Source organism: Diplotaxodon limnothrissa, linkage group LG10 (genome assembly GCF_057381915.1).
Source record: "Diplotaxodon limnothrissa isolate DT_005_m linkage group LG10, D_limnothrissa_male_GT1.1, whole genome shotgun sequence".
Taxonomy (NCBI): Eukaryota; Metazoa; Chordata; class Actinopteri; order Cichliformes; family Cichlidae; genus Diplotaxodon; species Diplotaxodon limnothrissa.
This window is the reverse complement of record NC_140605.1, coordinates 15,331,937-15,345,742: the sequence shown is the minus strand read 5'-3', so window position 1 is coordinate 15,345,742 and position 13,806 is coordinate 15,331,937. Positions and strand designations below refer to the sequence as shown.

The 13,806-nt window shown below is 39.4% G+C and overlaps 1 protein-coding gene across 1 annotated transcript; it reads right to left on the bottom strand.

The window, feature by feature from the left end:
* Nucleotides 1-4,423: 4,423 nt before the first annotated feature.
* On the bottom strand, nucleotides 4,424-11,995 carry mepcea (methylphosphate capping enzyme a). The gene is made up of 4 exons (XM_085363678.1): nucleotides 10,125-11,995; nucleotides 7,302-7,520; nucleotides 7,046-7,169; nucleotides 4,424-6,935 (listed from the first exon to the last, which is right to left on the bottom strand). The coding sequence occupies exons 1-4, from the start codon at nucleotides 11,949-11,951 to the stop codon at nucleotides 6,901-6,903; spliced, it is 2,205 nt and encodes a 734-aa protein (XP_085219804.1). The 5' UTR covers nucleotides 11,952-11,995; the 3' UTR covers nucleotides 4,424-6,900.
* Between the last annotated feature and the right edge of the window lie 1,811 nt (nucleotides 11,996-13,806).

The following is a 13,806-nucleotide window of genomic DNA, read 5'->3' as shown; positions in this document are numbered from 1 at the left end:
CCGATATGAATCCTGATATCCTGACTGATGTGAGTCAGCTGTGTAAAAGTATTTAAGCCCAGGGAAAGGTGAGCTCTGGGCCAGAGTGCCATTTGTGTGGTTGCAGCTAGTGAGCTGCTCTCTTTTTGACTTATTTTTTACTGTATTGACCAACGGTTGAATCTTGTTTGTTTTCCTTAAATGGTGATAGCGGCTTGTCCGTCTCTTTTAGTTGAGCTACTTTAATAAAACTCTTTAATTTAACCCTTTTGCCTCCTTGACTCCTTTTTCTGACCCGGACACTTTTTGTTACTTCCCCCTCACCACCTAGACCCCTCAGGGGAACGTAACAGATATAGTGTTTTTTAATCAATAAAACTGTTTTTTTAATATCTTGCTGCATTTTGTATAAGTTCATACTCAAATTTTAAAACAACAACAACAACACTAAGGCTATTCTGTTATACCTGTATGCAAAAAATACACTGCACCCAAAATATTTCATAATTCAGCAATACTGATCAGTCTAATAAACTTAAGCCTACACCATCCTCCCTATTCTGGTATTTTAAAGAGTACTTAGCGTAAATATTAAGCAACCTAACTAATAGGGTTCCAACTCCCAGCAACAAAAAAAAAAAAAAATAGGGAACCACCCCTCACGCTCCACCTCATGATGCTTAATCGACGTAATCAACCTTAATTTGATGCAGTGTGGAAAAAAAATGCACAGAAATCAATTATTTTCCAAGAAATATTAAATAGATTCAACATCTTTCTTCAACAGAATTGCAGACTGCACAGATGGTACCTTTACCAAAGGAAAAAGTACTATAGCTTACTAGGGTATATTAGACTTAATAGTTACTATATACAGTAATGAACTTCTATTCATTTTACATAAAATTAAAACTTTGGGTGTAAGATTCAGATAATTATTTAATACTTATTATTTAATCATTTTAAATGAGAATAAGAAAGAAAAGTATGTCTTTTGCCCCCTTTTCCCTGTTAATGCCCTATCGGCCCCCCTGGCTAAACTTTGCTAGATCCGCCCCTGCACTGTTACCAGCCGTCAGTTGCGTGGAAAAGGATCCTGGTGTAGAAAGTAATATTAAATAAATTCTAACAACAGCTTATCAAGCTTAAACGTGCTGCTGTTGTTCAGCCGCTGGTTTCATCTTTCTGGTGCAAAGTGGGCCAAAAACAAACAAGAGAGACGGAGTCATGACAGAAAAGCCGATCAGCTGATCATTAATCAGTTTCATGATTGAAGTAGCAGCAGGAGAGGGAGGGAGAGAGAAGAGGCAGTGGCTCCATATATCGGTTGTTAAGCTTAACGGGAATGATTTACTAACATTCAGAGATGAACTTACACACTTGCTTTACTTCTCTCTGGGATAACTTTGTCGGAGATGAAATGCCGGGTTGGTAGCGAGGCTCCAAATGCTCAAACAGACCACCGACAAGTCTGGCGAGCCACAGCCGCTCTATCACGTGATGCATACTGCTCCTACTGCTAAGGTTATGAGCCGAGTTACGCCATGTCACAAGTTTTGTGAAGTGATTTCATGATATTTAATGGATCGGATTACATTTTTTATTTCTCTCTGATATCCGATCCAGTAATTTAGGCCAGTATCGGACTGATACCGATATGTAATATCGGATTGGTCCATCTCTAAAACTTACTGGTCGACAACAAATTTAATTGGATAAGCTGTATCATCAGACTGTTTGGAGGAAAGCCTGGTCTATTGTTGCTGACCCTGAACACCCTCTTGATTCTGACTTTGAATTAATGCCCTCGGGACAACAGCAAGGATTCCTCTAACTAACAAAAAAAGTGGTCAAAGGTGTTTTTATTCTTGTTGTATCAACGTTTTATGTGTGGGTATGTATGAATGTGTGTTGATGTGAAGTGATTTGATTGATTTGTTTATGGCTTGGCAGACCAAAGGCAATTTTCAATGAATGTAAATAATAAAGTTATTCTATTCCTAGTTTAACATGTTAACTGAGGCCTGTAGAGTCCTAGATGTAGCTCTTGGATTTTATGCAGTTTTCTCTGAGGATTTACAGTCTAACTTTAGGATGAATTTGCTGGGATTTTCACAGCAAACAACAGCAGTGTGTTAACACACACACACACACCTAAAGATCAAGGCCAGTAAACCAATAACGTGTGTTATTATAGAGGTGCTCACACTTCCTGATGATCAATTAATCAAGTGCATCTGATTAGTAACTCCTGGGTATGAGTTTCACTCTTCTTCTTTTTCCCCCTTTTCAGTCTTATTGGAAACAGTAAAAGCTTTGACCGTTTGTGTTTATGACTGTTATTTACTTCTCCAGTTACTCAAATACCATGGTGAATATTAGTTGATTGTTTGGGAATGTATTTGATATCACAGCTATCATGACACTATTATTCTTGTGGTTATATAGCTCCAGCATACTGGTAAATAACTTTTCTAGTGAATCTAATAACTTTGATCTGGTAGAAAGTGCACAACTTCCCTTTAACATGTTACTTTCTTCAATGCCACTACGCCTTTAGAAAGGCTGTGAAGGCTGTTTCAGTGTAAGAAACCTTATGGGTAGACCACAACCAGTGTGAAAGTTTTGATGTTTAATCAAAGAAACCTTTGTAAAAAAAAGTAAACAGATGTGGAAAAAAAAAACCTCTCCATATTTAATACCTCATAAGCAAATACTGAACCAACAAATCTGGAACAAAGTTTAATCAGTTAAAATGTTAAACACAGAAACATTCAGATATAGCTTGTTGTTCAGAGGCATGAAATGTAAAACATTCCCTGACAGAGGGGGTTATACTGATCAGTTTTTCCAGAAAACTGATTCTATGAAGGTACATGTAAAACATCAACTGCAAAAAAATGTACTAAACTACTTTCATTACCATGTTTCATATCAGTGCAAATTCAACATTTAGGTGAATTTTAGTGCCATGAAAAAAAAAAAATTCATTCCCCTTGAGGTAATACAATGTTGCAGTCAAAAATTATGCTTTGGCTATATATCAACTTTTACCTAGAATCTAACCTAGTGTATTTAGTTTTTGATTACACGCTGTAACTCCTAATAAATTAAAAGCAATAATTTACAGCTGGGTCAGAGATTTTTTAAATTTGTTGCTAATTTAAATTAATGAATTGCTCAAATCTTACAATGCTCAGATACATATGATGTAGACATTAATTAGCACCACAATTTTACTGCAGTTACAGCAAAATAACTGTAATCTGTAATAATGCATCTCACAAAACCAAGAACACATGTCAAGTTCACACATGTCACTCATTGGGTTAAATGTGCATTAAAAAAAAAAAAAAAAAAAAAAGACTTTAATTCACAGTTTCACTTGTTTTTACTTTTTAAAGATCCTATTACATTTATTATTAAACTATTCTGGTTTTCTTTGCTTTAATACAGTGAAGATTTAATAAAGTATTCCAATTAAGAGGATTTTCTTTTGCCCACTAGAACAAAGCAAAAGGCAGTCTTTGTTTACTACTATAACCTGAATAAGAGATCTGAGCACTATAAGTTTTAAGCTAGTAAAACTGAACTTCTCTTATTCCGGATTTTTGGTATGATTTAATGTCATTAACCAACCAGAAGAAGGAATTAATACAAATTGTGCAAAACCTCAAGGGGATTCTGAAATTTTATACAGCACTGTATATGACAACATGTAACTTCATACTTCCAGCAAAGACATGCTCTCACTTGGATGCCTGGATGTACAAGTCAGGCATACTGGGTTAAAATCTGTAAGACACCACTGCTAAGACGGTAAGGTGCAATATTAAAACATAGGTGGCAAAGCACAACCTAGGCGTATAACAATTTGTTGTTCTACTAAAATGCTGATTGCCAGAAGGAAAACAGCTGTTGATAATGCATAAAGCAAAATGCCCTTGAAAGTACAGCAGTGGGCCTGAGAGTCCGATTGTCTTAGCACAGGAGAAAGGTGTGATCTGGTGTTCTGTCTGATATGCCAACTGAGCTTGAGGCTAAATTGTGCAGAAATTCACAATGTATTCTGCTTGCTCAATTTATACTTTGACAACTTTTTCTGGAGAATTTGTTGGGAGAAAGAAAAATAGTAAACTTTCTATTATGAAGAACCTTAAACGTCTACAACATGGCAAATGAAGTGAAATGAGAGAGTGCACCGACAAACGATCTTTCAAACAATTTATAAAAAAAGAAAAAAAAAAAAAGAAAAAACAAACAAACAAACAAACAACTTGCCTAACAATAAATGTGCCTGCCAGGGCAGAACAATGCAAAATAAAAATTTGAACTTTGCAACGTACATACTTTTTTGTAGATACAAAGCTACCGGTCTTTTTTTTTCCCCCAGACAAAAAAAAAAAAAAAAAAAAAAAGGACTGTGACTCACTTGTAAATTGGCAGCAAACATTATAAAAGAACAAAAGAAAACCATAAAACACTGTATAAACGACTCAGGCCATTATGAACAAAATCTGCAAACTTATTTACATTGATCACTTAAAACAGAAACATATCGTCCATCATCGCCTGCACTATCGCACCCGTAACGGAACCAGCCACATGAAAGGAAGATTTTCTGTGCCAGCCTCTTCCAACGAAAGGTTGCAGATGGGTGGGCTCAGTGGAAACCAATTAAAAAAGCAAACACAAGGAATACCTGTACCTCCAGTGTTTCTCACACCTAGTTATTACTTGGGCAGGTCAATGAAGTATATTTGAGGACTCTTTTTAGCTATTATTGTTTTTTTCCCCCACTCAAGAGATCACCAGCTTTTAATACTCAGATTACAAATTAATCGTCAACAGTCTAATTTTAAAAGCCAAGTTACAAGTAAACTAGCTAGCCACTGCCTTCTTGTATTTCCCTTCCACCTGACTTGATAGCCAAGTCTCTGTTTTAATGTCCTTTCATATCATTCAGCTGCTTGATCCTCTCAGGCTCCATCAACACTGTCTAGGTGGGGATGAGGAAAGTAGTCACTGTTGTCCAGATATCCACTGCAAGCTAGCAAGGACCAGTGGCGGTCAAAGGCTCATTTATAAGACAATGAATTCACTGGAGATGGTCTGCTATTTATTTGTCCGGAGATGCTTGGTCAGTTAAAATATTTACTGAGAAGCACATTGACAAAATGTGTGTAGCTTCTTTTGAACGCTGCCACCCGACACCCATCCCCAACACCATCACAAACAGAACCCAGATCTCTGGGAAACACTGAACAGGCCTTATTGGTCAAAGATTAAAAGCAGTGAGGGTGTGATCTGCCCCAACAGAATGACAGGAAAAAAATAAAATAAAATAAATAAAATACAGAAAAAATGGAAGTTTGTCAAAACAAAAAGCATAGTCATACTGAAATTTGGTTTAAAAAAAAAATACAACAAAATAAAAACAATATTAAAGCAACAATTCATTTTCCAGTATTTTTTGTTTATGCTTACATGTATAGAATAACTAGAAATCAACACGGGGCTCAAGGGACTACTGGATGAGCATGAGAACAGACCCACAAAATAGAATGTCTCTGATTTATACAGGACTGATGACACCACAGGGCCTCAAATCGCCTTTGCCTCAATTTTACGCTCAGTTGTATCAGTCAGCACCTCATGAAGGACACTGGAGACAGCAGATAAGGTATGGCTATGGCTTAACTGTTTAAGAAAAAATATAAGAAAAAAAAGATGGCTGCCTGCTACAGATCTACTTAAAATAGTCCTTGTGGGCTGAATAATAACATGGATGTCCCACCATCTCAGTTCAAATTTAACTGGATGCTATTTTGGCTGTTTAGCAAACCTTTCCCCACTGTGCCTCATTATATTTCTATTTATTCAGACACCCCACTTTCCACTTGTTAAGGTCTTTGTGTGATGTAGGTGCTTTTTCTGACGTCGTATTCAAAACATGAAGAAATTTTGAGCACTATTTAACATGTATGAAAGAGAATTCAGCAAAATTTAGCTAATTAAAAAAACAAGGCAAAGAACACTGTGCGCATTAGGTTTGGAAGATGGGACAAACACATAGGCCATTAGTGTTAAACTGTCTCAGTGACTGACCGTGTGTAACTGTTTTAATCATCACAAACAAATGTGCGCTTATATGGTTGCCGCAAGAGCATTCAAGGGTTTAAACATATATTTAACAGGTAAGGCAGGATTTCTAAGTCTTCAGTAGTTACAGTGGGGGGGCTACATTCACAAGTATTGTGCGCAGTGTCTTGCACAGCATAAAACACTTTACTTTTCAAAAGATTTAATATCATCTCTTCAATGGCATTGTATGCATTATAGTGCAGCTTTGCTTACGCGACATACAGTTGATGAATATAACATCTATCACCTGTTAAAAATGGTGATTGCGACCAATTGGATAAGACTTCCCATCGTCCAATCCTAATATGTAAAAGATATAGAAATATGGTGGCACAGAATAACTTCCTGAAAGTAAAGATATGGCCCAAGATATTCCAACCCAAGTTATGGCCATGGATCAAACTGGGGGCATCAATACCACTAGATGGACCACCATGGAAATCTGAGCAGATGAACACCTCTTCCACACTCAGGCCAAACTAGGAGTTTTGTTCCAGGTTACCCATGGAGTCCTATCAGAGTTTACTCCACACTTTTAATATTTTCTAGTCACAGAGGACTTTAACATCTTTCTCTTTGACAGTCTGCATCCTTAAAAAAAATGTCATTCCACTTTTGGTCCCATTTTCCTTTCTGTTATTCATCTTCAGCATCAAACGCCGGAGTAACGGTTTCAAGGTTTCAGATTGTTCCTTGTAGTCCAGTGTAGATGGCTGGCTTGAATGTATGATGGTGGTTTAGGCTACTCACATTCAATGATGTTCAAGGCAGGCGCAGTCATTTGTGAAATACATAGATTGGCCTCTGAAAACCTGTCAGGATGATAGATAAATAAATAAATAAAGATGAACATGGCAGCAAACTACAATGCTGGATACAATCCTGAGAATATATCTGCTTTGACAAATCATTGTGTAGTTACCTCTTACTGAACACTTGGGGGGCCCAATGTATTCAAAACTGGTGAAGCCCACTTCAGTTGTAAGATATGACGAAAACAGGTCAGGTTTGAGACGGATGCTGTGATAATTCCTGCTAATATTATCCTGTCAGGCAAGGGGAAAAAAGGGAACATTTGTTATATTTCAGCCAATCAACCAGGTTTTTTAAATGACCGATTTATATTCAGACAGTCTTCCAGCAATACAAACGTCAACCATGTCATCTCAGGTTCTTACAGTTAGCTTCTTTCTCCTCACGTAGGACTCCCAGGGCTGTGGCTCCAGGATGAAAAGGCCCCCATGACGGAGATGTCTGTAGACCCTCTTAAAGAGCCGCTTGAGGCCACTGTCCCCCCAGTTCAGGTGGACCCATTTAGTGACGCTCAAACACAGAATCACATCATATTCTGGTCGCTGTGTCAAAAGAAGATTATCGCTCTCCAGTACATAATTAGCCTAAAGGAGAGAAGAGATGAGGTGAGAAAAATAGGCCCTTCTTGTGCAATTCAATTTCATGGATCCAATACAGACTTCTTTTGAAGCTGGTCACTGCTGAGAAATTGGAAACTGATTAACCTCCCAAACTAGAATCTCAATCTCACATTTCTACCTGTTGAGTTTTGGTCAAAAATCAAAAACTGTATATAAAAGATGGAAACAGCCGTCATGACATCATTCATTTATAAAGTCCTGATCTGGGGTTTCGAACATGGCTATTTGGTCAGTGCTATCTTTGATATTTTACTTATTTATTTATTTTAGATCAGTAGCCCTGAAAAAGCAGTAGATCTGACTGAGGAAATGGGGAACAGCATTATGGGAATAGTCACTATTTTGAACACTGATAATATATATATGTATTTTCCTGTGACCCTTTGTGGGTCACAGAAAAGCCAAAATCTACAGTGTTTAGTACACTGTTAATGCCGTAAAATAAACCCACTGCCCACATTTGAGAACATTCTTTAAAAAAAAAAAAAAAAAAAAAAATTCTCTCAAAGATGAAGCTTAGTTTTTAATATTTAAATGTTCCGATTAGTAACTAAGAAAAATTCATCAAAATCTCAGAAGGGTACTGCCCTAAAATATATTTCCATTCATTTTACCAGTGTCTGGTATAAAGCAATGCACCTCCACTGGCAGAAAGTAGTAGTAGTGCTAATCTTCAACCAGCATTAAAAGATAAAAGTAGAAGAACACATTAATAACCTGACATCCTGATAAAACTGATAAAATCTTTTTACATTGTCAGCCACATGCACCCCACTTTGATTTTAAGTGGGCTGGACTAGTAACACTCCCTCCTACTGGTAATGTAAAGACATTTAAAATCCCAGCGATATCTTAATATAAGAAAAAGAAACACACTTTTAACAACACATCTCAGTTTTTCTACACAATAAGAAGAAACATTGCTGTAGTAAATTAAAGAAATCTGTTAGCATGAATAAATAAATGTAAAATTACAGAAAAAAAAAAGTTCTGATAGCTCACTGCTCAGACTGTCCTGCAATTACAACACCTTTTCTGCCTTTTTTATTTTTTTTAATTGTTAATCTACAACTTCATTATTTTGGTGTGCTATCAATATCCAATTCCACTATCACAGAAGAGGCAGTTATCAATTTCCTTTGGAAACTATGTATTTTTCCCCTTTTCCATTCAACAAATACATATAAAAGGACTGCAGAGTGCAAAAGCAAGTGTGGCTTAAACACAGTTGATTTCAGACACTTTAATGGAACCTATAATATTTATTATATCACAATATTAAATTGCTCTTTGCCGTTTTTACCTATTAGTTCAAAATCACCAGTTACCTAAAACTCAGGGAGCCTATAGTTTGACTGACACACACACACACACACACACACACACACACACACACACACACACACACACACACACACACACACACACCAAAGTAATAATGCAGGGTTAACATATAACAAAAAATATATAAAATGGTTTTTCTTGATTTTTACTACTTTCAACAATGTAGAGACATACTGAGGTCATCAGATATATGAAGCAAAATATATGGAATTATGTAGCAAAGAAAAAAAAAGATAAATTCCTCAAATTCCTCAAAGTAGCCTCCCTTTGCTTTGTTGACAGCACTGCAAACCCTTGGCCTTCTCTCAGTGAGCTTCATGATGTAGTCACGTGAAATGGTTTTCACTTCACAGGTGTGCCTTGTCAGGATTACTTGTGGAATTTCGTTCCTTCTTAATGGGGTTGGGACCATCATTGGGGTTGTGCACTAGCTTCATGAAGCTCATCGAGGGAATTCCAAGAGTGTGCAAAGCAGTAATCAAAGCAAAGTGTGGCTATTTTGAAGAATCTAAAACATAAAACATGTTTTGAGTTATTTCACATTATTTGTTTACAACATTTACAACATCCATACGAGTTAATTTATAGTTTTGATGGCTTCAGTTAGAATCCGCAAAGTAAAGAGTCATGAAAATAAAGCAAAACCATTAAATGAGAAGGTGTGTCCAAACTTTTAACTCGTAGTGTACATTGTTTTTGTTTGGTTTTTTTTTTTTTTTTATTTCCTCCTAGTTAGTTCATTTACTCTGTTTTTTGGGAAGCATTTTACAACGCTGGTTTTGATAAGTGTTATGCAAATAAATTTTACAACCAATTACTGTATGGATTCATCATAATACCTTTTAATATTTAGCCACGGCTCAACTAATGTGACAATAATAAAATGCAAAGGTCAGTTTTTTTTTTAGATATAGATATATATATATATATATATATATATATATCTGTTTTATAGTGGGGAAGAAAAACAAAAATTCACAGTGAGAGGAAGTGTGTGCACAACTTGCATCAAGTTCTCTTGAGAGGCTGGTCAGTTCTCATAATGCACACACCTTTTTGTGCATTTTTACATTTTATTCAGTTACCCTAACATTACGTTATAAAGCAGGACACAGTGTCTAATTTTTTTGAATTTGCCATCTAGGCTTAAAATATGCAGCAACACAGAAATCTGAGCCATATTCCCAAAAGGGAAAAAATAAATTAAAAAAAATCCTCTCTTACCTTGATGAAGGACACATTTGAAGGAAACTCCCCAGGCTGCACCGTGGATGTTTGTGTTAGCGGGGGTGCAGCAATGGGACCCCTGGAGATCCGTAGGGATACAGGAAAAGAGCAGCTCTCAGAGTGATCAGCGGGGGGTGAATCACAGTCTTCTTGCTCCATTTCCTCTGTTTTGCTGCCCTGCCTCTGGGTCTCCATCTCATCCGTGTGACACGACTCATTGTCATTTCCATCATCTGCAGGGCCACTTTCTGCTTTCACTGGTTTCCCATTTTCGTCCCTGCTCTCGACTTCGTTGTGCTCTTTTTCTGTGCCTGTGTGACTCGCGTTTCCATTTGTCTCCTCCTGTTTACTAGTCTTTTTGCCCTGCATTGCTCGCCTGGCCTCTTGGGTCTGCAGCTCAGACAGATAATGTCTTATGTTTTTACGAGCTGCATGTATCAGACCACTGTCAATGTCAAGGCCCAATATGCGGGCGGGTCTTAGCATTTTGGCGATATAGAGCGTTACATGGCCTGAGTTGCACCCCAAATCCAGTACTTCTTTACCTCTAAACCACTCGGGACGAAGCAAACGTAAACGAGGGTCTTCACTGCAGCCCGGGTTGCGGTATCCATAATACTTGTTGTAATTCCCATACTGGAACTTCTTCTGCTGTTCCTTTGTATGAGAGTGGGGCTGCTGGTGCTGGCGTATTCCAGGGCCTATTTTGGAACCAGATTTTGGTGTGTGAAAGGAATTTCTTGCTCCCCCTGCACCAAAATGCCTGTCTCCAGGTCCCGACTTGCCAATCGGAGTAGAATGGGTGACAGGGGGCTCCATTTTGCCCGAGTTGCGCCTTCGCTTGCGTCTACTTGTGTGCTGGTATGGTGCCCCTGAAGTGGAATCCTCCATGGATGCAGGTGGCATTTCCTCCTTGCAGCTTGCTGAGCTGCAATCTGTGTGCTCGTGGGACTCTGCCATGACACTAGAAACACTACCGGATTCGTTGTTGGATTCTAGTGCAGAACATGAGGCTAAGGTACCTTGAAGAGGTACAGAAGGACCTGTTTTAACTTCACTTTTTCCTGATTCTGAGAGGTTCATTTGTGTGGCTGAAATCCCAATACCGCCACCACTCCCACCTCCACCACCTCCTCCTCCCCCATGGTGCCTGTTGCGGTGTCTCTTCCTTCCTCCACTCTTGAAGGGAGAAGCCAAAAAGCTGCTGTCAGCTATCCCACTGTTCAGGTTCAGTGGATCTGTGATGTCCCTGGGGATGAGTATCTCCACAGGGTCTCGACTTTTTGCTGGCAGCGGAGAGGATTTGGGAGTCTCTGCATTCAGCGCCTTGTTGACCTCCTCATCCAGCAGGCTGTTGAGATTCAGTGGGTCAAAAATGTTCCCACCCAAGAGGAAGTTGGTGGGCAGGACAGAATCGCTCTCAGAGTTGGCCCTTCGTCTCCGTTTGCCAGATGAAGGATGCTTGAAACTAGAATTTGCAGTGTAGCGCCGCTTTGTTAGCTTCGTTTGTTGTTGCTGCTGCTGTTGTTGTTGTTGTTGTTTGGAATGATGAAAGCTATTTCTGCGATTGATGCTATTCTCGTTCCCTCTGGCTCTCTGTCCAGCATTGTCTGCGAGGGTGAGCGCATCAGTTGTGCTGGTGTGTTTTGGCGAGGCAGCAGTGCCCAGAAGAGGGCAAGCAGCTGCAAAGTCAGGGGTAGCTGCAGTTCCCTCCATCATCACAGACACACCACCGTAACCTCCAGGACAATCCGTGAGCTGCAGAGATGACGTCGAGCTAGGCTGTGGACTGCCCATTTTTGCAGTATCTTCATCAACAGACATCTCTTTTGATTTTCAGAGCTGATGAAGACATAGAAAGTTTTTTGTTGTTGTTGTTTTGTTTTGGGGGTTTTTTTTGGGGGGGGGGGGGGGGGGGGGGGAGTAATTTTCTGAACCTGAGAAACAAAAGAGACAGAGAAGTTACAGGAAGGAAAACTCATGTCATAAACTTAACATTCTTTTAGATATGGTGAACAAAATTGCTTTAAACATGATGCCTCCTTATTGTTGTCATTACACACACACACACACACACACACACACACACACACACACACACACCTGTTAAGTAAAGTAACATAAGTTGGCTAATATTACAACAAAAATATGCTCAAGCCATCCTGGGATGTCCAGGCACTTGCACATCCAAGGGCCCCTGTATCTGTATTTATACCTATGTGGTGGGAGTTAAAAAAAATAACCCTTTACATTCCACTGTGATTTCCTAATAACGATACACAAAATTCATCTTTTTAGATACAGAGAATCTCTTGGCTCACACCCTTATCACATCTGTAATGTGGTATCTGAAGCGTGTCTACACAGGGGTTGCTGACCTGAAAAGTTTAGGAGTCCCCGTCTAGCACTGTTACCCAGTTAGCAAGCTAGCTCTTAGCTTCTCTATCGCGGGCCAAGAAGATTGAAACGTCGAGTAAACGTTACGGTCTACTCCGGCCAGAAAGCGCTACCAGACAAGCACCAAAGTACCCACCTCGATATGCTGCTGCCCGAACCCCACTAAAATCGTGAGTCACACTCACGAAAGTGATACCATTTAACAGATGGCCACGCGTAGTCAACAGGGTAGCAACCACCATCAAAATATAACAGTCTCACCTCGCAGCTCGCGACTCTCCCCGCCTCCGGCCGGACTGTCACTACCCCGCACTCTCTCCGCTTGAGCTAACGTTAGCGCAGCTAGCACAAGTGTCCCTACAGCGACACAACAGTGCTAAGCTACGCAAACAAGCGAGCAGGCACGGCACGGGTATCCTGCACTAGCCTGTAGGCAGCAAAGGCTCCGGTGGCCACGAAACTGTCTCATCGACTTCTTCAGTCAACTCCTAGTGGGCCAGTGTGAGGCAGGTTGGTGAATAAATTATTCCATTCGCTGACAGAGGCGGCATGGCGGCGCATCCGGGCTCCGAGCTGTAGCCCAAGATGACTGGGGCGGAGATCTCTGACTGGTGGCTGCGAGGCGGTGAGGAGAACTCCCCTCTACGATATTATAATGAGCCTCCTACTGCAGGTAACATTAGAGCTGATGATAGTTTTGTTATTGATTGATTAGCAGCTTAAATTTAATTCATTTATTAGACAATATATAAAAGGGAACAACTTAACAAAACAGGAGGGCTGAGGGACACTCAAAAGTGAACATAGAGCTTTCCCGCCTTGGTTTACTACCCTGACTATCAATTCAGCTAGTTGAGATTAGTTTCTTTGTTGCTACTCGATTATTCGACTAATTTGTATAGTCCTAAAGTCAGACTTTAATGCATACACCCTTACAGCCCTAGTAGACTAATATTAAAGTAGGCCTTAATGGTAGCCTGAGTACTCCATAGCCTGCACATTAGGGTTTTATAAAGTTTTGTAAAGCAGCAACCTCACAGTTTCCTTTTGTATGTCCTTTCCTAACTGATGTGCTCAATGCACTTTTGCAAATGCACGTTTCTGATTATGCATGTCAGGGGTATCACACATGAGGACTGTGGGCCAGAATCAGTCGGCAAAAGCAGCCCACTGGATGGAAAATGTGAAGGAGGACATAAACTATTTATATTTAACTGAATTTTAACAACTTCTACAGCGTCTCCTTCCCACATGGCCATTTATGCTACAACAAAGTAAACAA